General features: G+C 37.9%; 1 protein-coding gene across 13 annotated transcripts in view; it reads right to left on the bottom strand.

Annotated features, from left to right (window-relative positions):
• Positions 1-25,955, bottom strand: part of dlg2 (discs, large homolog 2 (Drosophila)) — a 136,102-nt gene extending 110,147 nt beyond the window's left edge. For 12 of the 13 annotated variants that reach the window (XM_042007506.1, XM_042007508.1, XM_042007511.1 and 9 more), the window contains exons 1-3: positions 24,751-25,955; positions 23,442-23,573; positions 8,734-8,870 (exon numbers count right to left, since the gene is read on the bottom strand). In XM_042007506.1, coding sequence (XP_041863440.1) covers positions 8,734-8,870; positions 23,442-23,573; positions 24,751-24,769 — 288 coding nt within the window. In that variant the 5' untranslated portion in view covers positions 24,770-25,955. Of the gene's footprint in view, positions 1-877; positions 1,087-8,733; positions 8,871-23,441; positions 23,574-24,750 lie in introns of those variants that run through there. The other variant, XM_042007515.1, reaches the window with a different exon arrangement.
• Between the last annotated feature and the right edge of the window lie 1,802 nt (positions 25,956-27,757).

The raw sequence follows: 27,757 nt of genomic DNA, 5'->3' as shown, positions 1-27,757 counted from the left end.
TGAACGTTTAAATGTTCATGAGTGGTGCCTGTCCACGGCCCTCTCTGGAAGAGGATCCGGCTTGTGCAGGCAGCCACTCAGTGATTTTAGAGGGCGGCCTCATCTAGCCATGAGGGCAGGTCAATGACAATATCCACTATCCGGGGGTAGCAGTTATTTCCTTTTGTGAGGTCACAAAGGGAAAGATCTCAGACCCGTTCGAGCGCACATTCGCTAAAAAGTGGAGCAAGTAAGTGAGAGAGGGGACAGAATTTTCTCATTTTCGGGTCTCATTCGCAGGCTATGAGGACTTGTATGACTGTTAGAAAACCTTTAGAAAGTGAATTTAGCTTAATAGGGGACCTTTAAATCATGTTTAATTTTAGTAACATTTACTTTATTTTGGCACAAATGGATCTCCATACCGACAGAATTATCTCATTTATCAACTTTACTATGATCAGGGCAGTAGCATTATACTTTCAGCGTTAGTCAAGTGCACTCCACAACTTTCAGAAGTGCCCATGTGTTGGATGGGGCTGCAGTCGACCCACAAACTAAGTTCAGCTTAATTTCTGCTGTCAAATCTCAACAGACGGCCACAGAAACTGACTTCATGGTTTTACATAAAACATTTTTTATACATATAAAAATTGACTACACTAAACATGATAATTCATTCTTTTGTGAAATAAGAGAATCATCCAGAAGACTTTAGGTGATAAAAACCATCAAGACTGGAAGTGAAGACAACAACATGCATGCCCATGCAAACATTAATAAATAACATCCACAAAGAGCCTCTGTCTCCCTGCCTCATGCTCTCTGTTTCAGTCCATTTCTACCTCTCATCCATCTTTGGTGAAAGTAAATTATTCATTAGTGTTGCTTCTCTTACCTTAGTGGTTACAATGCAAAGACAATCCATGTTGACCAGACAAAAACCAGCTTTCAACTTTTGCTAGAATTCATCACCAGTAAAACCACCTCTGGATCAAAAAAGATGGAGAATAAAAACCAGCATGAAGAAACGAGAAAAGAAGAAGAGGAGGGGGAGGATAACAGGATGCATACACACTCACAAACACTCCCCCACCAAGAGAGAGAAGCCACAGCGGACGGACGTTACTGCATGGGGGGCCCCTTTTTAATGACTTGGGGTGCCTCCGCCACAGCACTGAAGACTATCAACCATTTCAGAGGATGCAGCATGTTGTCAGCCAACACATGGAAATAAAATGCATCGCAGCTGGTTTCCTCCACTCCACAGAATAATCCCTTAGTAGCTTCCCTCTGCCTCCTGCTCCCAGTTCCTCCTCGCCTCCTCTGTACCTCTTCTGTCTCTGGGCTGAGTGACTAAGCAGCATCATGGGATGAGAGCGTGAGGTAAGAGCGAGAACGAGGAGTGCGTCAGCTCAGCTGTATGAATTAGTTCCTACGCTCTCTGTTTTCACTGTTAACTGCTGGGGCAGTCCACAGGAAAGTGTTTTTTCCAGCAGAGAAGAGGCAGCCCCGCCTTCCACAACAGCTATTTACAGTTTGTTTGTGATGGTTTTACTAGTTTGGCATTTACACGATGCAGAGACCAATATTCTGTGCCAAAGATATTAGTTACGATAACTTGGTTACTGGTTATTCAGCATAAAACTACAGGCTCTTTAATCTATATGTATTTAAGGTGCACCTGCTAAAGCAAACAAGAAGATTTTTTAATTTAATTACCTCACAGTTAAAATCTGTGTTTTTGTCTGCTGAATGAACAAAAGAAAAACAATAAATTCCCAACTTTTAACATTTTTAATTCCAGTTCCAGGCGCAACTAAAATATCCCTCAAAATTTTACTTTTTTAAGTCATTTACCCTTTAAAAAAAAAGATACCCTGAGGATATAACTCATATTTTTCCTTATTCAGTGAAAGGGATGTATGAACACATCATGCACTTTATAGTGTTCACTGGCGACTCCATAATGGGAAGAGACAACTGCAGATGGATTACAGACACAACTCGTAGGCAACAGATTTCATAATTATGCACTGAGTATTCACAGCTACTCGTCACATCAGCAGATGATGAGAAGACACCAAAGCTGAAGTAACAGACAGCACAATGTGTTGTTTTTGGTAGAGAACATGTTGTAAGTGACATCCTCCACATAACAGACATGGAACTGTGTGACAGTGATAAACTATCCATTGGTAATCCGTTTTTCATTGCACTGAACAGACCTACACAAGCACTGAAATCAGAAATATCTATACAATTATTATTAATATTATTATTAATAATATTATTATTATTAATGATTCATTTCCTGTATTTATTTGCTTCTAATTACTCTCATTTATGTATTTATTTTTAAATTATTTGATTGTTATTTCTCTTTATTAATTATTATGAAATCATTTAATATGTTATTTTTTTTTTCTAATCCTTTTCGTTTTGTATAAAATTAGGAAAAATTCCAGATTGTTTTGCTGTATTTATTTTGTTTTTATATAATTGTAAATAAATTCAGGTGTTAACACTTGAAATATAGCAAACTTTGAGAAAAAAAAATTGCATTACAATTACAGGCAGTTCATGTAGAATTAGAATGAATCAATAAATCCCACCACAAATATCACAAGTCAGAAAATTCCACAATAAAAAATAAAACAAAGAATGACATTTTTAAATCTAAAGTAATCACGGCTCACAAATAGTTCTGGATATTCTGCTTTTTGTATGATGTCATGATGCACTGTAACCTTCACAGGTGAACTTAATTCTCTCTAAACTTTTAAATGTAGATGTACAACCTTTCAATGTACTGACTGAAGAACAAGCTGTTTTCTAACGAGGTGATTAACCACAAAAACAATCCAAAACAAGCGTCTGAACCATGATTTAATGACTAAATGAAAACAGTTCTCTTCGTTGTAACATCATCAAACTGCAGGGTTTCCCACACATAGACCAATGTGTGGCACAGCGCCACAGAATCAGCTCCAAGCCACACAGATTCCTCTGGTTAAACAAAGTATTAGGCTACAGTTTTAATGCATAGGAACCTGTGTTATTGCATTAGCCTATTTTATCCCACTTCAATATTCATGCAAAAGTGATTAATAATGCCTTAACATTCACAATAAATGAGGATTTCCCACTAGCCTACATAAAATGTTGTTTGACCAGTTACTCATGGGGATGCCTAATTAATGTTGTCTCAAGCATAAAATCTGAATATTTAAGGAAATGTCTTTATTAGCTTTATTGGCTACTTGCAACCGCTCAATGTGGATCAACCTGCGCATCACTGATACAGCTGATTCGCCCGCTCCTCCTCTCCACGCACAGTCACAAAGAAAACCCAAAGCAGCAAGATATTTGGCACAGAGAAGACAGATGATATCTGGAGTTTACTGGAGATACTGTGCTTAAACACACCTGCCCAAAAGTAATTGTAACTTAGACACGGTAATGTAACATTTTAAATTAAAAGTTATTAATACTGAACATCCTAAATCAGCATATACAGTAACGTTGGTAACACAGCAAACAATGCGATTAAGATAAAATGTGGGTATTATTATTATTTCATTAAATATATAGTATATTTATTATATTATAGTAATTAATTTCAAATGTTCCTAGGCATCAAATAGTGCTGAACAAATTAGTGCTACTCAGGGCTGTTCAGGCAGGAGAGATAGATAGCTGCTGAAACAACCGGTGAGGTGGAAACAGATTAGCTCTCTTACTTCTTTCTTTTCTTAAAGAACTTACTTTAATTAATTAAGATTAAGCTAAATGATTTCAAATGCTTCTTGTAGCTTTAAAATTGTCTTAGCAGGTGACTGAAAAAGAATAAATTAGCTTACAGGTGTATATTTAATATGGCAGATCAGAAAGGGTGTGTTTGAACATTGCCCCCTGCACACACTTTGCATACACCCCAATGGCCGACTCCACAGAATTTCTTCCTAATTTCATCCCTAACTTTTAGTTAGTAGTGCATATTTAATTTTATACATATGACGGATTAATATTCACCACAAAAAAACAATAAATAAGTCAAAATTAAACAATGGATAAGAAAAAAAAAACCTTTAGAGCCCTAATGTCAAAGTTGTTGCCTTTAAGCAAAATTTAAATAACAAGCTGTACCACAGCTCATCCTTAAACAAACATAAATTTAAAATATTACATTTAAACTCAGCAGATTTATGCAGAAATGCCCAAACATCATTGGCATTTATTGTTTATTTCACTCATGAAATGTAATGACTTATAATCACAAATAAGCAAACAACAAACAAACAAATAACCCAAATTTCCCTGAGGGCTCTCCGAAGGGATTAATAAAGTATTTCTATTCTATTCTATTCTAATAAAATCTTTTAGCATTAGATACTTTAAATAACCAGTGAAGCCTAAACTTTCCTGTCCAGTTCCTGGTCTCTATCTGATGAACATGAACACAAACACACACACACAACAGGGAAAGTTAATATTTTTCTACATCTGACAACAGCCATGCACCACCACCTTGCAGATAAAAAGACAAACACCCTCCCAGCTGTTCAGCTAGCTGGGAAAAGTTATGTTTTAAAATAATCCCATTAACAGAAAGCATGTTTTAGCACAGGCTAGCATTTAGGCTAACATAAAATTCCTTTATTTTTTCCTATACCACTTATTTCCATTCAGGGTTGCAGTGGTGTATCTCAGCAATTAGCGGATGAGATGGTAGGAGAGAACCCATGCATACACAGGAAGAACATGCAAACTTCACACAGAAAGGCCACTGTCGAACCCCTTCCCCAGTCAAAGCTTGAACCAGTGACCTTCTTTCTGTGAGGCCACGGTGCTAACCCCCAAGCCACCGTGTAGCCCCAATCAACATGTAGTAAAAATATCCTACTGTATCGTAACTGGCTTATCACTTTCCTGGGTATACTGGATGAAGCCATGATGGGCAGGTCAGTATCACACTTATGACCTAAATATGTTGTCAGCTGCAAATAATGAAGATTACATAGACAAATAACACACTAAGACTGACAACCATGCCATGACCTTAGCGGTACAAGTGTGACAAGCTCAGCCGCAAGATCCACACTCGCAGGCAAATATAGCCACCCGAATGTTTTGATCCTTCCCCCTTTAAAGACCATAAGTCTCCAAACTACAGCACATATCAAAGACATAAACAGTCCCAGTACCTGTTTGCTGGCACCATCCTGGTGGAGAGGTGTGTTGCAGATTTTGACCTTGATAACTGCCTTCATTTGCAGAGAAAGAAGCTCCCACGCACTCACAATATGAACACATTTGCTAACTCAGACTTCCTTTGCCGGAGCAACAGGGCTAATCTTTTCAGGTGATGCGGCTCAAGCAGCCTAAACTTATTGCATTAGAGGGAAGGAATTGTATAACCTCTTTTGTTAGGGCTGCCGCTCATATATGCAGCCTATGCAAGACAAATTTGGATTCCTCTGTGCAAGTAACAGCACAGACGGCGTTAACAGCTTGCTTGGTGGATTACTTAGAAGCTGGTCATGTATTAAGTGTTTGAAGCTGACCTATGCTTGACCCTATTCTTTTACATGCATGGTGACTAAAAAGGGCTTAATGGACAGAATCACCTCTATATATAGTTGGGCTCCCATGAAAGTGTGTATATAAGTGGATCTCATATGATCATGAGATCTTACATGTGATTAGCTGAATTCAAGGAACTGAAGTGAATGAGATCACTGCTATGGACACGAGGTGAACATTAAATAACTACTCACTTTTTAAATGTATTTTTTAATTAAGTAGAGCACTCCAGAAAGCACTGGCTTATATTACTGTGCAGCTGATAATCTCTTTTAAGTTTGTGACCTCATAGTTGGGATTATGGAGCTAAAAATTGCCTCTTGAAAAACCGACTGCTGCTTGGAGAAGAAATGTTGGGCTGTATCAAATGTCTCAGTGTAATAAGTGATAGTAAGAAGAAATTAAAATGTCAGCGATGAATGAAAAACAAATCTTATGTCATGCTGGTCACAAATTTACAGTGGCTGACTTTGGTGTTGAGAAATATAATTATTAAAATATCCCACAAACTTTTAAGAGTTTTTGGAGAAATTACACTGAATGTGTGTTGGTTCTGTTCACTAGATTATCCATCTCCTGCTGGGTTCAGAGCTGCAGAGGTCCCTCTGCTGGAGACAACAAGCAAGTGCTTCTGTCACTACAGATCCTCACTTCAACAAACCCAGTCACCTGAATCCACCTGTAGACATATGCTGCATGCAAGAAAAGGCATACTGATGTTTTTAGAAACTGTATTAAATACACAAATGTAAGATGAAGCCATGCAAATAGTTTGACATCAATCTGTCAAACCCCACGAAAAATGATGGGATTTTACTGAATAATGAGAAAACACAGCAGTTTAATTAAAAGTTTAATTTAAAAAATATCTTTTTTTAGAGTAAATGTGTCACTGAATAAAAATAAATACTATGAAGCAAAAGTGTCATTAAAAACATAATTTGACTTTTGAAAAATTTACATTTTATTACTTAATTTTTTTTGTTTTTTGTTTTGGCATGTTTGTGTTTTTATGTGATTATGAATTAAATGGCTCCGCATAAACAGCCCTCCTTCAAGCCCTAATGCTCAGACATACAAGACAGCAGAAATCTAATTGAAAGTTTGCATGGATCATAAGCTTTTGCCAACTGAATCAGTATCACTTTTATGGTGTTTCACAAAAAAGAGTGCTATAACACCATGTATATGCTTTAAACCTATTTCATGCTCACAATTTCTTTTTAACATATTCTTATGCAGTTACATCAAAATATGTTTAAAATAAAAAAAAACACATATTGTTATTGCAATATGCCCTAAAGACTCATCCTAAATCCCCCCAAAATGCAGAGCACAATCACCCAAACTAAATAAAAGTGTGTGATTTCATGATCTTTAGAAATCTGTCAAACAAATGAAGTTATCTCAACATGCAGCTAAAACTGTATTAAGTCGTGTTCTAGTTAGAAATTCAACTTTGAATTAGTGACAAACAATATGTGGCATTTATTTCAGATGCACAACAATAAGAGAAAACAGTTGGAGCGATTATGCAAGAACTGGCACAGAGAGCTGGATCAAGCCATCGCTTGCTGTTTAGTCTGTCTATTGTTTGGGTAAAACTTTAAAAGTTCAGATATTATAAAGCCTGTGTGTACTGATGGAAACTAAGAATAAATACCTGGAACACGTCAGCATATTACAAACCTTAAGAAGAGAATAAACAGGCTTTCCTTCCTTGTCTATATTCATAACAATAGACTCTTTTTTATTTTATGCCAGAAGAGCTCAATGCCCTACAGCTCTCCTGTGAGGAATTGTAAAACTGTAGTGGAGAACATTAACATTAAATCGTACATGTGTTTTATGGGTTTGGTAATGCACATTTTGTACTGTCCATGTTTTTATTGAAACTGTGCCCTAATGAATGTTGTAATGTAGTTGCATCAGCACTTTTTAGCCCAAAACAAATTCCTCTCGGGACAATAAAGTTTATCTTATAATTGCTGTAAATATTTTATAATTCTACCTACATACGTACAACCTGCGCTAATGATGATTGTCAGGTGGTGTTGGTGTACTTTGTGTGGTAAAAGCATCAAGGTCTTTGATTATATGAGCCTGAAGAGAAAAGAACAAAGAGCTTGTAAATTATATTCAAATGTGGATTTCTGCTCAAATCTCAAACAGAAGCCAACAGCGAACTGAATGAACAGTGAAAAAAAAAGGTGAATTTCAGCCCCTCTTTCTTGAAGGCAGCCAGCATATGTTCCTTAACTTGGAAAAAAAAATCTTAGAATAGCTGTGTGATGCAGAGCTAAGATTTGCTGAGGGGTTGCTAAGCCGCAAATTGCTCTTTCATGGCATCACTGTGCAGCACATTTGCATAATGTTTGAAAAATTGGCTTGCAATGCATGTCCAAAACTAAGAATAAGTGACTATTGTGACCTAGATATTTACAGACTTTGTCTTTTCAGAGGTAGTCTCTGTAAAATGAAGCATGAGGACATGCAGCAAATTATTTTTTAAACCTTCAAACACATAAACCTCTTCGAATGTATCCCCAAATACAATTATAAACATATAAATGAAAATTAAATGGGTCATTTAGCTTTCAGTAGTTTAAAGCCCTAAAAGATTAAGCTGAACACGCAATTCGCTGCATCTTTATAAAATCTCGTATCGTTGTTGAGATCAGGGCTCTGAGCTGGCCTCAGCATCTGTTGAAGCACTCCTTGTTCTTTGGTGGCTAAAGATAACTCTGTAAGTCTGGCCATGTGTTAAAAAAACATTGCTGATGCTGTTGTGTTATGAATATGAAATCTAAACATCTGAAGTGGCAAAAATGTTTCTGTACATTTTTAGGACTTCATAAGTCTGCTGCCTTTAAATAAGCAACCTCTGCTAAGACTGCATGAAAAGGATCACGTGACATTGTCCAGCTGACATGTCAACGCAACACATCTTTCTGCAGTAGCACATTGTGTCTGAAAAGCTTATACCCTCAAGTTTTGGGAAGCAACTGCTAAATCATGTGTTTCTGCTGCAGCTGCCTGCAAGATATACCTCCACCTGCTTTACCTCTGCAATTTTTCAGTAGTTCTAGCAGGAGGAAAACAAAATTTCCTCTGTGTATATTTAAGACTGAAGTGTTGCTGGGTAGAAACACTGCAGTAGAGACTCACCTCCTCCACTGGACTGGTAGAGTTTTGTTTAGGAATGCTGCTCTTCCACTTGTCTGCCATATGGTTGACCTCCTCTAACTTCTGCTCGCAGCTCTTCTGCGTGTTTAACAGTGTAACTTCGTAGAACTCCTGGATATCTGCAAACACAGAGATTTTAAATTACTCAAGGGCTGCTGAGAATGTATCGCCTTTTATTGTGTGGTGCAACAGCTGGCTGTTCATTCATGGTCATTAACACTAAAGCAGTCTTTAAAGGGGCTCAGTATTTCATAGACCACAACACAGAAGCTTTTAATCATAAAAAGGCATAGCCTGAGAGATACATTTTGATTTCCTTGTAGAAACGTAAAATAAGACAATAAAATTTATTACGAAAACTAGATTCACTTGGCAGAAAATGGACATGATCAAGAGATAAATTCACCAGCCACTTCATTAGGTCCACATTTCAGCAACAAATCACATTCTTGGGGGCGGCATGGTTCAGTGGGTAGAGTGGTCGTCCTGTAGCCCAAGGGTTGCCAGTTCGACCCCTTGCCAGAGAGCTCAAGTCGAGGTGTCCACTGGAAAATATCCAGTGAGCAGCAGTTGTCTGGACCAGAATGTCTTGTTGATGTCAGAGGTCAGAGGAGAATGCGCAGACTGGTTGGAGATAGTAGTCAGATCAGCACTGGTTCCAACCAAGGTCTGCAGAATAGCATCTCTGAACACACAACACGCCCAGACATGAAGCAGATGGGCTGCAGCAGCAGAAGACCACACTGGGTGCCTCCTGTCAGCTAAGAACAGGAAACTGAGGCTACAATTCACACAGACTCACCAACACTGGACAATAGAAGATGGAGAAACGTTGCTGGTCTGATGAGTCTCCATTTCAGCTCCACATTCAGATGTTAGGCTCAGAATTTGCTGGAAACACCATGGAAGTAATGGTGTGGGGGATATTTTTTTGGCCCACTTTGGGCCCCTTAATACCAAAGTGGCCTGGTTTAACCACCACAGCCTACCTGAGTATTGTTGCTGAACATGTCCATCCCTTTATGATCACAGTGTAGCATATTCTGATGGCTACTTCCAGCAGGATAATGCACCATGTCACAAAGCTCAGATCATCTCCACCTGATTTCTAGAACATGACAATGAGTTCACTGGACACCAACGGCCTCCACAGTCACCAGATCTCAGTCCAGTAGAGCAGCTTTAGGATGTGGTGGAACAGAAGATTCTCATCATGGATGTGCAGTAACTGTGTGATGCTGTCATGTCAATATGGAGCAAAATCTCGAGAAATGTGTCCAACACGTTGTTGAATCAGTGACACCAAGAACTGAGGACGTTCTGAAGGAAGAAAAGGGGTCCAACCCAGTACTAGTGAGGTGGCCCTGATAAAGTGGCTGGTGAGTGTAAAGCTTTTTCAACATGTTCATACTGCAATAGCATCTGCAATAATTAGTGAGGAGGAGGTTAGAGGGGTGCATCAGTTAGTTAAGAATGTGAATTTCAAGCATTTTGTGTAATCAGTTAAATAAAAAGTTTCAGGTCATTTTAAAACATTTGAACTATATGATGATTTTATATGAGTGACATTATTAACCTTCCATATTTCACCACTTCAAGTGTGCCAGTATTACATCCATTTGCAGTTTTGTTCTGTTTCCACTAGATGGCAGTAGCAACATGCCGTTTAGTTCCATCACTTTGGACTAGAGTGTGCTCTTACATGTGGTATCCATGCACCTTTTAAAAGCCAAAGAACAAGAGGGTTTTAGTCAAATTCAGCTCGAAAGGTTTTTTTTTTTTTTTATTTCCTACACAGCCAAGAATGTTATGTATGCAGCCCAATGCAGTAAGTCTTAATTTATGTTTAACACTCTGGATGTGATTTTTGTGATTTTGAGGCATCAAAATAAGCTGCTGTAGAAAGCAAAGGCAGATCTGTATAGCTGTGTCATGCTACACTACACAAAGGTAACTTAGTAATAACACAAGATATCAAAATGACTGCCAGAGAGAAGTACTGCTCAAGATTATTTATCTTTACCAGTTACAAAATCTCTTGAAACATTACAAGCTTATTTTGAATGAATACTTTTATCAATCTGTTATAAGCAGCCATCTTATGTCATTAGTTGTCACGTGGTTTTCAGGAGGCCCATCACCAGATTTTAGGCTCTGTCCACATGGGAATGAGTTTAGGTGATTCTGTTAGAGGTGCTTATCTTTTGGACGTTTTGTCCACAAATATTTTTGGAGTCCGAAGTGGAGCTGGACGTGGTGCTACATGTCCATTTTTTTCCAGCTACAGCTGAAGAAACTGACCGAATACCACCTCCGCTTTGATTTATGTCAGCTCGTGTTGACATCCTAACATCTTATAAAATTAACTCCTATTGTTTATTTTTGGGAAACTGTAGGTTAAGATGGAGCCTGACGACTTTCAGGACCAAATCTTCAAGATGTTAGTTTACTTCTGCTCAGTAAACTCCTCCCACTTTGGTTCTGGCTAAACTGTTGGCAAAGCGGGAAGATTTTCCAGAAAGCATCGAGGTTCCCAGACTCCAGAGCAGCACCAGAACCAGAACCGTGTCTGTGGAAAGCACTAGTGCAGACCTTATTCTTCTTCTGCTTCTTTATTGCAGGTGGTTTGTATCTGAGCATGGTTCATTTCATCTTTTCAGTTTTTGGTGCATTTCTGTGGCAGCGTTGCAGAGGTGTCTCACACTCCATCAGTGTGATAGATATTCTGATGAACTTAACAGGTAACAGTCAACATACTGGCGAACAAAGTGAATCATGTCCTGTTAGCTAATGTCATGCTAAAACTAGCGATCGCTAATTTCTTGTTAAACTGAAATACAGAACTAAGCAAAAGTCTTGATTCACCCCTCATTTCCTCATATTTAGCTTTCTAGCCACCAGATTTTCTTTAAATATTTAAAAGTGGTAATTCTCTCAACTTTCTGAAGCTCTTTTAAAGTTTTCATTTAGTCCTTGACTGCTTTTTCACTCATTTACAGTCCAGTCTTTAAACCGGAGCGTTTTATAGATGTGGGTTTGTTTTTTGGTCAAATAGCTTTACTGACATACGAATCTTTCAACCATAAAAACCGAAACCCAAAGAAAACTGTGTTAGTCTCATACCGTTTAAATCTCATTTAATTTCTGTATAATCGATCGGAATTTAACATTCAAAAGTTTCGTTTTTAAAAATGTCCTCCCACTCAAAGTGCCCATCAGTCGGAAGTCTATTTGGTAAGTTTACACACACACACACGAACAAAGCAATATCCAGATATGAACTCTATTATAGGCCATAATTTGAGTAAGTTGTTGCCATAAATATGGTGTTTTCTGATAACCTAAGCCTTAATAAGGTCATATTCAGAGGGCAATAATCAAGTTTAGCTATATACAGTAAGTTGATCCTGTTCACTGTTGTGTCCAACCAGTTTTCAGATAAACTGCTGCTTTACAACTTAGGCTCCAGTAGAACAACAGCAAAGCAAAAATGCTGATTAAAAAAAGACAAGACAGAAAGAACACTGTGTAGTGATGGAGAAACCCGAGTAATGCTTTGTGGTATAAGGAACATAAATACAACTAAGATTCTCTAACATTTGGTATCTCATTGTGGGACAAGCCTCTATGTGCTGTTCCTCAAAGCTCTTTTTCATTACAACAGTTATGACTGGCAAAAAGAAGTGACGTCTGCTTCTGAGAGGAGAGACTTTCTCCTACTATAAGAGCCTCATGTAACACCTATTCTTGCTCTGCGGAGCAAACTCTCATAAACCGGGTTCAGCTTACAGGTTTGCAACACTGTTCAGAGACAAACCGAATGCTATCTAGTGCTGCACATACACGTGCCATTTTTGTTTCATGCCTATGGCTGCAACAGAACCAGGACCTGTTAGCATCCCTAGTTGTGAGCATTGAGTGCACAAGTCTCTCAAAACTTTGACATGCAGGCAGATGAACAGAGCTGGTTTATTGTCAGCGATGGAAGTGTGATGTCTGAGGACTGAGTGGGTTAAAACCCTCACAGGGACCACCATGTCTTGTTACTTGTACGTCCTGCTGCCGGTCTTTTTGGAATACTTGGAAGAATCAACCTGGTTGTGGAGTAATCTCCTGTCCGCCAAAAACCCCGTCCAGAAAGAGTTAGTGCTTGATTAGGCTGACAGAGAGGAAAGAGGTTTTTCCCACCGACCTCCAGCTGAACATCTGCTGGTACGTCCGCCCTACCTGCACAAAAGTCCACCATGATGGTGGAGGCATCTTTGACAGAAAGAGGCTACAAAGCAGTGACAAAAGCTAAAAACGCATTGCCGCTGCTCCTCGCCTACCAGGTGGAATTACAGGAGATATTGGCCACATCAACCTGAAACCTGTGGGAAGAGTGGTGTGTGCATTTGCAGAAGAGCTATGGCCCCAGGAGAGAGCCAGGTGGCTGAATTTGTCTGTCACAAAAGGAGAAGACTCAAATGCTCAATGAGTCTGTACACCCAAAAGGCTTACTCAGCCCAGCCATGGCCACAATGCACACATGTGAGGTTAAGAAGAAAAAAGGTGAGGCACTACAGTTGTGCCTACATAGAGAAGTGCCACCTCTTCACGTACTCCATCAGATGTTTGGTCAAGCTATGTCTCGACCAGCCTACTGCATCCTACACATCTACCTCAACCATGGTCAGACCAGTCCACGGACAAAGAAAACATTTGCAAGAAAGCAACATCTCCAAACATGTTGGGCACCAAGACGAAGAGGCACACTACTTAGTTTAGTTCTAGTTAGTTTTCTTATGCAGGCGTAGCCACCGGGAATGGAGAACAGGCTCAGCAAGATACCTCGCTTCCAAGAAACGTTGTGTTCCTGTCAAAAGTGATGAAGACATGTTCCAAGTCCTGCAAAAGGGATGAAGGGGTCATGCTGGTGCTACTTTCTCACAGCAGCCTCAAATAGGGGAGTATCAGACCTGCAGAGTCTGTGGAGCTACAACTGAGTGCTGCGGTAAATCTACAACGTAACTTAACATTTCCTTATCACCGCAAATCACCGGCTCCAACAGCCACCATGCTTTGAGTGTCAGTAGTAGTGGTGTTCCGATTGATCGGACGCCGATCATTCTCGGCCGATATCCGTTAAAAAGTATGTGATCTGTGTTCGCCGATCAATGCCTTTTGTTGCCGATCACAAAATCTGACCACCTATATTTCATACTCTGCAACCTGCAGAAGCGCTGCGTGCAGTGTCATGTAGCTCCCGGTTGCAAATCCAAAACAAACATGTCTGCCGTGTGGAAGTTTTACACCGTGTGTGAGTGATGTGAAGTTTGCATCCTGCAACACGTGCAACACAAAAGTACCTCGTGGGGGAAGTACGTCAAAATCCTTAAATACAACGAATCTAATACAGCATTTAAAGAACAAACACTTGACGGAGTACGGTGTATTTTCAAGGCTCACTGCACAGAATGAAAGGAAGACACCTGGAGCATCCAGAGCGCAGCTAACGCAGCCAACAGTTACCAACACTCGTCCGTATGAGCGTGACAGTCAGAAGGCCAAGCAAATAACCACAAAAATTATTGAATTCATTGGCCTTAACGACCAATGAATTCAATAATTCATCCTCCAGTGGTGGAGGACGCCTCTTTTACTTGACTTTTTTTTTTTGGCACTATTAAGATTTTGTTTTACTTTCTTATTTAGCCTGATGAGCGCCTTAATGTGTTTTCAGTCTGTTAAAATATAGTACTACTGATTACTAAAAGATAGCACATTGTACTACTAAATAGTCTGAATAGTTCATGCATTGTGCCTGCATGTGTTTTGTATTTTTTCTCTTGGAGAAAGTAAGTAAAAACATATTATTGTCTAAATTAAGTGGATTTTATGGTTCCTTTTTCCACATCAAATAGTGCTTATAAAAAAATTACAGCCAATCCATGTGATTATCGGTGATCGGCAGTGATCGGCACTCATGGGTAATCGGTATCGGAATCGGCAACAAAAAAATCTGATCGGAGCATCCCTAGTCAGTAGTTTCGAAAGTATAAGGTTTTAAATCTGTTAACAGTTGCCCTCAAGACGTTCATAATTAAATATCACAAAACTACTAGAAATGAAAACATTTATGACATAAGTCTCATAAAGAAACAGCTTAACTGTAAATAAGGTCAAGTATCAGAACCAACAAGAACTAAAGACATACCTAGGCTTCAAAGTATTTTGCACAGAGACACAGGAACAGATATGTCAGCATCAATTTAATCTCATGTCTCCTTTTACCAGAATAAAATAAATAGGATGTGGTAAATGTTCCAGTTTGTAATACCTTATGTATGTACTTCTCAGTACCAGCAGGGAAGGATGGTGGCAGGAAGCTAAACAGGATAAACTCACCCTTACTTTTATTACTAATGTTTTTTTTACCTTAAATTGTATTTTCACTCCATTTTACTATATTTTTACTATGTACTTTTTTTTTTAAACTATTATCTGTATAAGTGATCTGTATTGTTTTCTATGTGGTTCTAAGGTGTGTAATTCTATGTGTTTCAGGGACTGCAGAAGGAAATTAGCTCACAGAGCTACAGTCAGGTAAAAAGTTTATTTGTTTTACCAGACAGAGATTAATGCTGTCCTACATGGTCCTACTGTTCAATAAACTAAACATATCTTTCAAACATGGACGAGCAGTTGTTATAAAGATACTAGGACTGATGAAAAGGATCATGGAAAATACTGTATCTTTGTTCTTAGGAGTGAAAATTAGGATCCCCCTTGGGAAATAATTAACATTAACATTAATATTAACATTCACACCATTAATGGTGCACTCTAGTTTTTGGAAACAGTTCCTTTCCTATTATGAGTAATAAAAGTATCAGTGAGTCCTTCAACTGTACAAACAACAGCGAAGCAGAGTGGTGGGGATGACGAAGGGGTAATCCACATATGGATCCACTCTGCAGTGATGGGGTTTAGCAGGGGGCCAGAGCTACTGGCCAGATTAGACAGCACCTAATGCTTCGTAAGATGATTACTTCTATTTCAGGAGGCATTTATTCCATTGCAGACTTCTGTTTGATTCTATTGTATGGACCTATTGTTTCTAATCACTACCAGAGTAGTTGGGAAGAGTTGGTGAAGACTTGCAAAGATTCATAAAATTCCTCAAAAAAGAAGAAGCATAAAATGACTGAGAGCAATCCGAAAAAAAAAAAAAACAACCAACTCAAACATTCAGCAAATATGTCTACTGGTTCTACGATGTAGGGAAGTGGGAAGAGATAGGGGGATTATGTCCAATAAAGGAACAATGGCCAGAACTTGAACCTAGACCTGAGGGCACCTGCACAACCAGTTGAGCATCCCACATCTTCAGTGTATTCCGATGGGGGTAAATGGCTGCATTTACTAAAAATGCATGGAGAACAAGGCGGTGGGAATGCACTGAGACACTGTCTAAAAGAACTTTTCTTCCAACCTTAGTCATTCTGTATTTGTTCTATAAATTCCTGCTTTAAGCTTCAATTTCATTTCTTAATTCCAACACTGTGGTTAAAGCTAGCTGAGTAAATGAGCCACCCACAGCACAATTAAAACCCATAGATCCCATGAGATTTACATTTGGTCCCACAAGACCTGCAGGATCCCAATCCTACTACAGCCCTCTAAATGGAAGTGTATTTTCAATGCAAGGCATTAGGAGAGCAGAATACGAGCACATTCGTGGACTTTATCTGTTGCAGGATATTAGGTAAGCATACTAATGTAGGGAAGATTACAATGAAATCCACACATCAACTGGTAAGGGAGTGCCTGTAAGTCAGCCATATGCCATGAGTAGTGTCAACAGTGAGTACATTTGAAAACCCAAATGAGGCTCTAAAAGCAGCAGGTAAATAAAACAAAAGAAAAAATCTAATAAAACTTACAGAACCAGATCATGCAAAGGCTGGGAATCCCAAAAAAACAACAATCTAAAAGCAGGAAAAGAACAGGCACAGAACATGACAACAAGGATCTGGCACTGAACAATGCAAATCCAAAAAAAAAGGAAAACAGGTAGTATAAATACACACATGACCGCAGCATTAAATAAACTAAATAGCTTTGGCTGTCTGTTACATCAGAATTATGATTTTATAGCAACATCATTAGGAATTGAAAAATAAATCAGTTCATTTCCTCTTAGATTTTTTTGGTAAGTTTTGCTGTTGTTTAGCAAAATAATTACACTTAAAGCATTTGTATTTCACCAAAAACGCTCTCCATGGACGGATGAGTGGACATTTTCATAAATCATTCCACATATTTCCTAATTTCCTGGCAACATTTAAAAAGACAAGAGGTGATTCAAGACTGCACAGTTCTGAACATGCAAGAGAGAGACGGTTAGAAAAGATTAAACTCTTAAGCCTCCATTCACATCGCAAAGACAATAATTCTGCTGTTACTGAGCAGAGTGGACAGGTGATGGTGCGGTGCAGTACCGAGGAAGATCATTTTTGTCACTAATCGTTGAAAATAAAAATGAAAATATTCAGATTCTGTTTATTCGCTGAGAACTGACATGAAAGCAAAATAATGCAAAACACAGAAAATAACTTCTGTTTATGTCAAAGTAAAGAAGTTTCTCTGAAGTGATATACTTAAATTTGGCTGATGTTCACACAAAAGCCACAAAAAGTGAGAACAGACCTTAAGTAACCTGCAGCAGTCCTGAGCTCAGACCTGAATTTCAGCATCACATTAAGACAGTTGTAAAGTTGGCCTGTTAAACTTAAAGAACATCTGGAGGATTAAAGGTCTGATGTCTCCGTGTGATTTCTGCATTTATCTTCAGTAGACTGCGCTACTGTAAAGCTGAAAAGTCCAGCTGCAGTTAGTCCGCGCTGCTTCTTTTCCCAGAGTCAGAACAAAACATGGAGAGGAGGGGTTCAGCTGCAGGTCTGCTGAAACTCTGCTGCTTTAAATCAAGTAAATATTTCTTCTATTTGCTGCCTTTTATCAAAACAATAGTTAATTCCTCAATATAAGTTTTATCTCTTGGATTTTATCTCCTATACTGTTTTAGCTTTTACTGTTTCCATCTAATTTATTTTCTTCTTTTTAAATTTGTTTTATTGTCCTTTTTAATGCTTCCTATGTGCCCTGCTATAATACTTTTAATGTTTTACACAAAGCAATTTAAATAGTCTTGAACTTGAAAGATGATATACAAATAAAACTGCTTTCAGCAGCAGATTCAAGTCTGTTACAACTTAATGTTGGACAGAAGGCTGGGAAGAAGGTAAAATAAAAAAAATGGAGTTAAAAAAAAAAATATATATATATATATATATATATATATATATATATATATAATAAAATAAAATAAAATAAAATAATGAATGACATTTCTAAGAGCTTGACGAATTGAGAGATAAGTATACTGATAAGTGAATTTCATCTGCAATATAGTTCACAAATTTAATTTACTCCATCAGCCTGGCGCCTTCTGACTCAGCTCTAAAATCACTTTCAAACACAAGACACATTATAATAATTTCATCTGCCGACAGACTTTAGTCACTTTAACTTTCTCTCATTTGTTGGAGAAAGAATGGATCAATAAAGCCCATAAAATATAATCATATTAAAAATAATTAAAGCCAACAGGCCACAAAATAAATAAAATATATAATATAAATGACCAATGACCCAACAAATGGTTTATCTTATCATATTTTACACTCTTTTTGAAAAACCCATAGTTAGTCATTATTTGCAGTTTGTTACTCCCTCATCAGCTTCAGAGAAACTGGGACAGACAGACTTACTGAAACAGTGAAACAGTCTAAATCTTGGGTTACAGACAGACTGCTGCTCCACCGTTCTTCCAGACTCGTCTTAGTCCTGCCAAATATTCCAGCTGGGACGTTAAAACAAGCTGCAGTATCTGCTGCAACGTGTCAACCTTCAAGCTGCTGCTGGGCAGAGTGCTTAGAAAACTCACACCACAACTCACAAAGTGATAAAGTAAACAAAGCATGCTTCCCTGAAAAAAGGTTAATGGAGGCCAAGAATGGATTAAAGTGCTTACTGACAACAGAACAGCTTGATGATAGCCCACCCTGCTTGGCTGTGATGCCCTAAAAAACGCATTTAATACCAATGCTTACAGCTACAAAAATTAGTCACAAAATCTATCATGATGTAGAAAATCTGGAGCCCTGCGCCTGTTTATTCACCTGCTCAGAAGACTCAGTCAGACTAAGATTTCATACACAGGACAATTACAAAATTAATAAATACTGCATAAAAGTCAGACCAAAAGCAACTAAACTGTGTTAGTGCAATAAAATGGAGCAGGGCTCTAAACATAATGAATGACCCTTCCCACCCTTCTTTCCTAGAGCTTTCACCGTAATAAACAAAGTAGGTCGAACCACAAATAAGCTAATAAAATAAATAAGCAAATTAAGCTACAAAGAACTGACTTCAAAATCCTGCTGTTAGTTTACAAAGCACTGAATGGTTTAGGACCAAAATACATTCAGGATCTTCTGGTTCGTTATGAAGCAACCAGATCCCTCAGGTCATCAGGGTCAGGTCTACTTTCTGTTCCCCGAGTTAGAACTAAATGTGGAGAGGCAGCGTTCAGCTTTTATGTTCATCACATGTGGAACAACTCCCAGAAAACTGCAGGTCTGCTGACTCAGCAGTTTTACATCAGGGTTAAAAACCTTTCTATTTGCTTCCTTTTATCAAAACTGTTAAAGCCCCCACACTGGAACTTTATTTCTTGACTTTTATCTATTTTATTTTCATTTTTTTCTTTCTGTTTTTATATAATTTCTTTCAAATTTTGTTTTTAATGCACTTGTTATTGCTTCCTGCACCCCGCTGTAATGCTTTTAATATTTTATGTAAAGCACTTTGAATTCTCTTTGCAATACAAATAAATTTACAATTCTGTCTTTGGACCAATAAGACGTCGCACCCCTCATCTGGTTGTAGCTTTTCTTTTCTATATTTACAACACAAACCTACACTCCCATGTGTCTATTATGAGACAAGGACAGTGGTCCGATTACATGATCAGGTTAACTTTAAACCATAGTTCGACTCAATTGTGTATAAAGCAGATTAATTTATTAACTTGAGCCCTAAAAAGAAAAAAAGAGCCATGTCACACCACAATTATGCATCTGTAGCAATGGAGCAATGATGTACTTAAGGACAGGAGTGGAAATAACACAGGAAGGGTCATGTAGAGTCTAAATCCCAACCCATCCACATACAAAGAAGTTATCATAGAAGCTGGTCTGATGCAGCATATGAGTGAGAAAACAATGACTATCTTAGTAATTTTGGTTTGTTTGAGCAGCACTTTGTTAACCAGAAGTCACGTGAGTCCTGCAACTGAATACAAGCAATTTATTAAAGATATGAACGTGATCTGTGTCCTCAGCCCTTTTACGTTTGTAATTATGGAAATTTTCCTTTCAGAGCACAAAATTCAAGGAGGAGAAAAATAAAATTAGTCACAGGGTGATTTGTCTGACCACTGCTCTGTGAGGCAGAGAACATCAGCAATGAGCATGATGAATTCCCTTGATCCAGTCAGAAAATCAGACTTCTGAGCCGATGTTCGATGGTAAAGGGCAGAAAAATTCTCTGATTTCAATCACCAGCAGATCCATCAGCGCACTGCAAATTTTTATAAAAATAAAATGAACCAGATAATGAACAACAATCAGAGACAATCACCAGCCAACTGATTCATTTATACCATAATCTGAATGATTTAGCGATTTAGAAACAACATATGCTCTCCTGATGAATTTCAAAGCACTATTAAAACCAAACGGGAAGAAAAGGCTGTAAAAAGATAAACCATTTAAAAACGAAGAGTAAAACTAGGCAGCTTCATCATCAGTACATAAGAAAATACTTTCAATTCTGTTCTTAAGTGTTATTTTTTCCTAAAAGGCTCAAATAAAATAAAAAGAAGAAAGTAAAACAAATCAGTTCTAGTAAAATCTTGATAATAGGAATGACTTTTGTTCCACCTTTTCCTCACCGATAGCACAGGAAGTCACGTTCCATCACGTACTGCACACGGCTTTAAACTGATGGGAATATTGTGTAACAAATGATATCAAGATTCTTCCTTGCCGTGCAAGAAAAACCTAAACCCCATCTAAAATATCCAGGACTTGCTGAGCAGGCATGTACAACAGCTGTGGGACGAGCAGCTATTTCTGAGAGCCGATCCGACAGCAGTTCTGCAGCAAAGGGAGGGGTATCATCACGCTGTCAATGCAAGAAACATGCACTCTCAGGGCTTTCTGGGTACAAACATCTCGTTGTCGTGATTGTTCGTTTTTTTTTGTCAGTATAACATTGTTGTGCCAGTGATAGAACTACCAGACTGAAGCAGGATTAGTCCCTCATTGAGGTGCCTTCAGGTGCAGCTTTGGATTTTCCTTATCACAAAGTTAGCTCACTTCTAACAGGGACGCATCACCATGGTAACTTATGTTGGAATTGCTCAAGAGCAGGTTGGGCTCCAAGATATGAGATCAACACGTGTTAAGTTGCCTCTCCAACAACCTTACAAATAAAAAATGACCTCTGAGTCTGGATCGATAGACCACAGAGCGATGTGCCCTGAAACAGAGTAATGACCTTCACCTGAGTACATGAGGGTGCAGATTTTAACCCCTTGATGTCTGGTGTCGCAAATTTGTGACAAACCACTTCTGACTTCTGTTTATTTATTATTTTTTTAATCAAACTAATTTTCTTATTTATTTATTTGCATTAATTCTTATTTAAGTACTTATTTATATTGAATTTATTTATTTTTTTATCATTATTTATAAATTGTTATACATTTATTTATTATTTAATTGTACTTTATTTTATTCCAGTCTTTTTTTTTTTTTTTTTTACCTGGTTTTTTTCCGCATTTTGTTTTTATGTAATAGCTAATAAATTCAGGTGTTAAAGGGTTAAAACAGGGGCATTCATATTGACATCCAGCTTCTGAAATGGTTGAAAATTGGATTTCGATATACAAAATAAATTAAGTATATCTTCACAAGTACACGGTCTACATGTATAATCCTGGTCTGTACAGAAAGCTGAAACATGTGAGATTACCACAGAAGTGTCAGAATCAAGACATGTGTTACTGTCAGAGTAAATTCAACTGGAACACAAAAACCAGAGGATAGCAGCCAAATTCAGCTAGGAATGAGTAAAGTTATGTCTGATGAGGAACTGTGCTACAGTAGAAAGTAAAAACAAAACAAAAATAGCCCCAAATCAACCTTAGAAACACCATGAGGATCCAGAAAGAGAGTCTATGATAGGAAGAGTAATACTTCACTATAAAAGCTCCTTCATCTCCATGGAAACCAGCAGGACCTTCATGTTCATTTCAAACAAAGGCAGAGTCATAGCAGAACACATTAGCAGAGTTTTTAGAGCTGGAATCAAACTTTTCACAACAAAACATCAAAAGTAAGACATAGTTGCTGATTCTGACTGCTAGCTCCAGAGTTGTCGTCGTTCTTTATAATCAGAGTCTCTGCGTTCATATGACAGCTTGTTTGTGTGTGTTTGTTACATTTCCATATAATTGCTTGGGGTTTGAATTGTGTTTCGTTTGGATGCCAGTGCTTGGAAGAGTCTTTTAGCCAAGTTTATCATCATTTTGGTATGCTACATGTTAGAATTGCTGCTTCCTAGCATGTGCAAAGATTTTTACTGCCTGTATCTCATGTTGAATCAGACAGAATAAGGCAAAAACTTCCAAACATGACAACAAAAATAAAATATTACACTAAATCATCAGCTCCACTTGCGCTTTAATAACATGGCATGATCATTTACACATTTAAAAAGCCGTCATTATTTCTCTTTTTGTCATCCCTTCTTCCTGATTTGGCTGCTGCAGCTGTGTAGTTTTCTGCCGGCAACAAATACATGATTCTGATTGGTCCACCGTTTTACATGAATACTCACATTTCCAGAGCAGGAAAACATGGGCTGATTTGATAAGCGGATAACCAGCATCGTATAACAGCTTAGCGAGTTTGTGGCGTTTCTGGAGCCAGATGACCAGATGATACACTGGATGTGCTGAAAATGCTCCGTAGTCCAGACAACTGCTTTAGTTTCCACAATAAGCTGCCACGGTGAGAAATTCCGGTAAGAAGTGAACCAGTTTTATGACGGAAACCCCAGTTAATCTTGGAGTTACCTCATTCAGACTCTAATCCTGCCCCGTGTACCATAAGAACCAGATGATTTTTTTTTATTATGCAACATGTGAAACCTTAGAATTAAATGGAAAGTTTCGATATTTTGCTTTGTTTTTTATTTTGGCCTAATATCAAATAAAATAATTAATAATCACTGGAGAAAAATAGCAATAATGGGTTTTAAATTAATATCTAAATGAATAAATAGTACAATAAAATAAAAAACATAAGTTTTAATTATATTTAATTATAACTAATTATATATTAACTACAAAGACTTTTAACACAGTTTTACCTGGTTGTGTACAGGTGTTGCGTTCAATGTTCACAGGTCATTAAACTCTAACCTAACCTTGCTTGAGGTTGTTTTATTGTTTTGGAAAATGATTTGGACAGAAAACAGTGGTTGTGTGATGGACTGGTTTTGCTTCGCTGACTTACCAAGAAGAGCTTCAAAGAGGTTGCTTTTGAAAACCCCCAACACTCTCTGAATGGCAGTTTTAAGCAGCTGCTCCTCAGGCCTCCTCAGTTTAGTGCAATAATCCTCCAGAAGCCCCAGGGCTCGAGCTGTATCTGCAGAGGAAGAAGCACAAAAGGCTCAGGGAGGGACTGGGTTGTTTTCTTTAAATACCCATTCTTTCATATGACAGTATGTGGTGTTACTGTACTGTACAAAAGTCCTGATCCAATCCATTTGTTTATATTTCGCTTACAAGGAGTCAGGTCTTTTTGTAATGTTTTCTGTAAGGTTCTCCAGACTTTCTGAAGGTCTTCCAAAGTTTTAATTAGAACATTGGTGCTGCTTTTTCACTCATTTCAGCCCAGTCTTTGCTCCTGAACATTTACACACTCAACACTGAATATTTTTTGTATAAAAGGCTCCTAACTCAAGGGATGAACCAGTGTTGTGTCGACACATAACAGGCAACTTAGCAAAGAAGCCATTTTAAAATTGCATCTTTAGGCTCCTTGATATAAGCACCCTGTCACAAGCTCCCATTTCTTTAATTGCATCTCTGAAAAAGACCGCAAAGAAGGCATAGTTGACTGACAGAAGTTACCTAAGATCCGTTAGCTAAAGACTTGTCATATCTCAGCATGGTGCGCAGTGCATCTTTAAGACGTTTGAAGAAAGTGGGCAAAATAAGAAGTGTCAAGACTAAAAATTATATAGTAATAAATTAACCAGGTAAAGTTCTGAGAGTTGCTTCAGCCGACCCAGCTACTGTTCACCAGAAATGGTCTCCATGGAAATGTGACTGTCAAGAAGTCATTCTTAAGGAAGGAAAAACAGGGAGAAAAGGACACAGAACTGGCTACAGATCTGATGGATGGATGGATGGATCTTCCCCCAGAACTGGACCTCAACATTATTAAAGCAGTGTGGGATCATCTGGACAGAAAAGGGAACAGAAGGCAATTACATCCAAAGAAGAGCTTTGGAAAGTCCTTCAAGTAGTCTGGAGAACTACTCCTGAAGATTACTTTAAGAAATTAAAAGAAATCTTGTCTAAGAGGGTTCAGACTGTGTTGAGTAAAGCTGCTAAAGCCTATTAGAATTTGACAAACTCTATTTAACTCTATTATAATGTAATAACATTTATGTTTACAATTTTAAAAAAGTAAGCAGAAGATAAAGGCTTGTGCGCAGTACTGCATGTCCACATATTATGACAATATAAATGGGGAAAACAGCATCTCATAATGAATCTAAAACGATCAAAACTCCTTCTTTAATACAGTAACTCACCTTTTTTCCTGATCGTCATTTCTCTGTAACTCTTTGTAAACTTGACTCTGGCTTTTGGTAAACTTTAATCTGCACCAAATACTCTTGATTAAGGAGACAAAGTGGACTACAGGCACCAATGCACGGCCACTGAGGAGAAATCCAAATAAATATAAGAAGAAAAAAAAACAAAAACAAAAAAACTAATGCTGCACACTAGATTTGAGCATATTTGAAGTGAAGTGATCACAGAAGCAACCAACTTCTGTCCTTTGATTGCAGTTTTTCTAAAGCTCTGGATGTGAACCAGCGGTTTTAACTAATTCTGTTTATGGTAATGTCCAAAATCTCTGTGGATCCATGGCAGGAAAACATCCACTGAAGTGGCAGAGTACAGAAGTGCTTTGTCATGACTGGGTCACTACTGGTCCAAACAGTCTCTCACAGACAAATGGTTCACATTACAGTACAGTAGAAGCAGACGGCTGGACACCAAGCCGGGAAGTCCACACGGATGTATTAAGTGTGAGCTGAAAAGCTGGCTCACTGTCCCATGGTGAAGACTGTCTGTTGGGTGTAAGGAGTGGTCCTTCCAATGCAACTCAGGGCCGATGTGGTGGGACATTTCTGGGTAGTTCCTCAGTAGGGTCAGTTATTCCACATCATCCTGCCTGGGTGTCTGAGGGAAAAGTTCATTTTACCTGTATGCAAGTAAAACAAACTTGAAAAAGATATGTCAGTTATCCTCGCTTTTCTTTTTACATCGATAAGAAAATGTCAGCAAACATCAGTGTTTATGTCTGGAGATTTTGACTTGACGTGCACCCGCACCAATGAGGCGGGTGAAGATAATTTATGAAAAAAATATAAATAAAATAATAAAAACCCTCTATGAATGACGCTTCATTTTGTTTCCACGCACAAAGGTTAAACATGCGTTTTGTCAGTTTGTTTGCTAGCATTCATGCAAAATCAGCTGCCAGCGGCGGCAAGTTGAGTGATTCTGCGACGCCAGACTGAAGAAAAATACCTGCCTGCCAACTGGGGAGAAAAACGCATGGCATTCAAATGTCTCCATGTATTTTCCTTTTCCCCAAAACTCTGGCCGCGCAGAGCCCAAAATTTTCTCCTGACAACACACAGTCCACGTCCTGCCACATCTGTAATCTTAACGCTGGTACAGAACCGAACCGTTGGATGTATGAACTGACAGCGTCGCCCACTGGTTTAAGTAGCAGAACAAGCTAGCTATAATGAACACAGGAAGTTGGGCCTTAAACTTTCAACTTAACAAAAATAGTTAAGATGAATTTTAAAGTCGCACTTTGCAATTTACCTATAGTGATTTTTATTTGAATGAAAAAATAATAAACAAATAACTTTATACAAACGTGTTTGGTTGCAAAAATATACTATGAAAACCTCTTGTCCTTCTAAATATAACAGCAGCTTGCTCACGAAGAAAAAATTCAAACTTTTATTTTGAAGGCAAGCTCGCTCTAGCTTTTGGTACATTTAACGTAGCTGTTGAACTCACCTTAGCAACGCAGCAGCTCGTCTGTGGTTAGCTGGCCCTCTTCTTGATTGATAGAATTGAAAACCAATCATATTGCGGGATTTCTTGTCGCATCAGGATGGGAAGACCAATCAGAATAATGTAGACCCGTGAGAACTTGAGGCTTCAAATATTGCTGCATTGAATATACTCTAGTATAAATTTTTCAGACTTTCATTATTATTATTATTATTATTATTATTATTATTATTATTATTATTATTATTATTATTATTGTTATTATTATTGTTGTTATTATTATTATTATTATTATTATTATTATTATTATTATTATTATTATTATTATTATTATTATTACTGTTGTTGTTATTTCATAATAATGATCATCATCTATCAGTTTTCGCTTGTCCAATTCAGGGTCGGGGGAAGCTGGAGCCTATCTTAGCAATTAGCAGGCGAGAGGCAGGCTACACCCTGGATAAGTCGCCAGTCCATCGCAAGGCCAACACAGAGAGATAAATAACTCAAGCTCACATTCATAATGATTATCAGTATTATCTGTTTTCACATTAGATTTTCACAAATAACAATCTAACTATTGTACAACAATTTGAATAAAGAACAAAAACTATGTAAATTATTTTTTTCCAGCAGTGCATAATAGGGAGATTGTAGTAAATTCCAAAGTGTTGCACTAAAGCTTTAAATGTTTCTGTCCAGAGCTATGGCACTGTGTGGCTCAACACCTACCTCTGGTGGCCAAAATATGACACATCCCATATCAGTAAGCTGCTGAAAAATAGTAGCTATTTTTTAAAAAAAGAACAAGCGCAGATTCTTATTATTAATTAACGATAAAAGCTTAAAAAACATTTATTTTTGTTTTTTAAAATTATTTTACATAATAGCAATAGTTTTGTTTGTCTCAACCATCACAAATATAATGTAATGACCCAGCATGAGAACAGTATTGATAATAATAACAGCTAAAAATGAATTAAATAACCAAATAAATAAATCATTAAAAAAAATTAAATAGAGCCACATCCCTTTAGGGTAAAAGCTGTAACAATCATGATCATAGTACAATAGAAAATGAACCCCTGCAGAGTTCTCCCACTCTAAGTCTACATGTTACAACGTTTTGACTGACTGTCTCTTGGTGGTAGATATATTTTCTTGTGACTGACGCCTTTGGTACAGGGGTGGAGCAAAAGGGGTGGCCAGGGTGGCACTGGCCACTTCTGAAATCTGAGGTGTGTCCCAATTGAGGGATTGCACACTTTGAAGTGTGCAGACTACGTAGGCTACAGAGTGTCCTCCATAGTCTACACACTTTGAAGTCTGCTTAACGTTTGTGAAATGGGACAGCCTATCTAGTCAACAAGAATTTCCCATAGCAACAACACAGGATGTTGAATCACTTAAACCTCTGAAATTACTCATAGGACACTTCAGTGGACGTTAAAACCGCCCAGTAAGCCCAGCAGTGACAAAAAAAAAAAAAAAAAA

This window comes from Melanotaenia boesemani, chromosome 15 (genome assembly GCF_017639745.1).
Source record: "Melanotaenia boesemani isolate fMelBoe1 chromosome 15, fMelBoe1.pri, whole genome shotgun sequence".
NCBI lineage: Eukaryota > Metazoa > Chordata > Actinopteri > Atheriniformes > Melanotaeniidae > Melanotaenia > Melanotaenia boesemani.
Note: the sequence above shows the minus strand (reverse complement) of the source record. Positions and strands in the feature narration are given on the sequence as shown.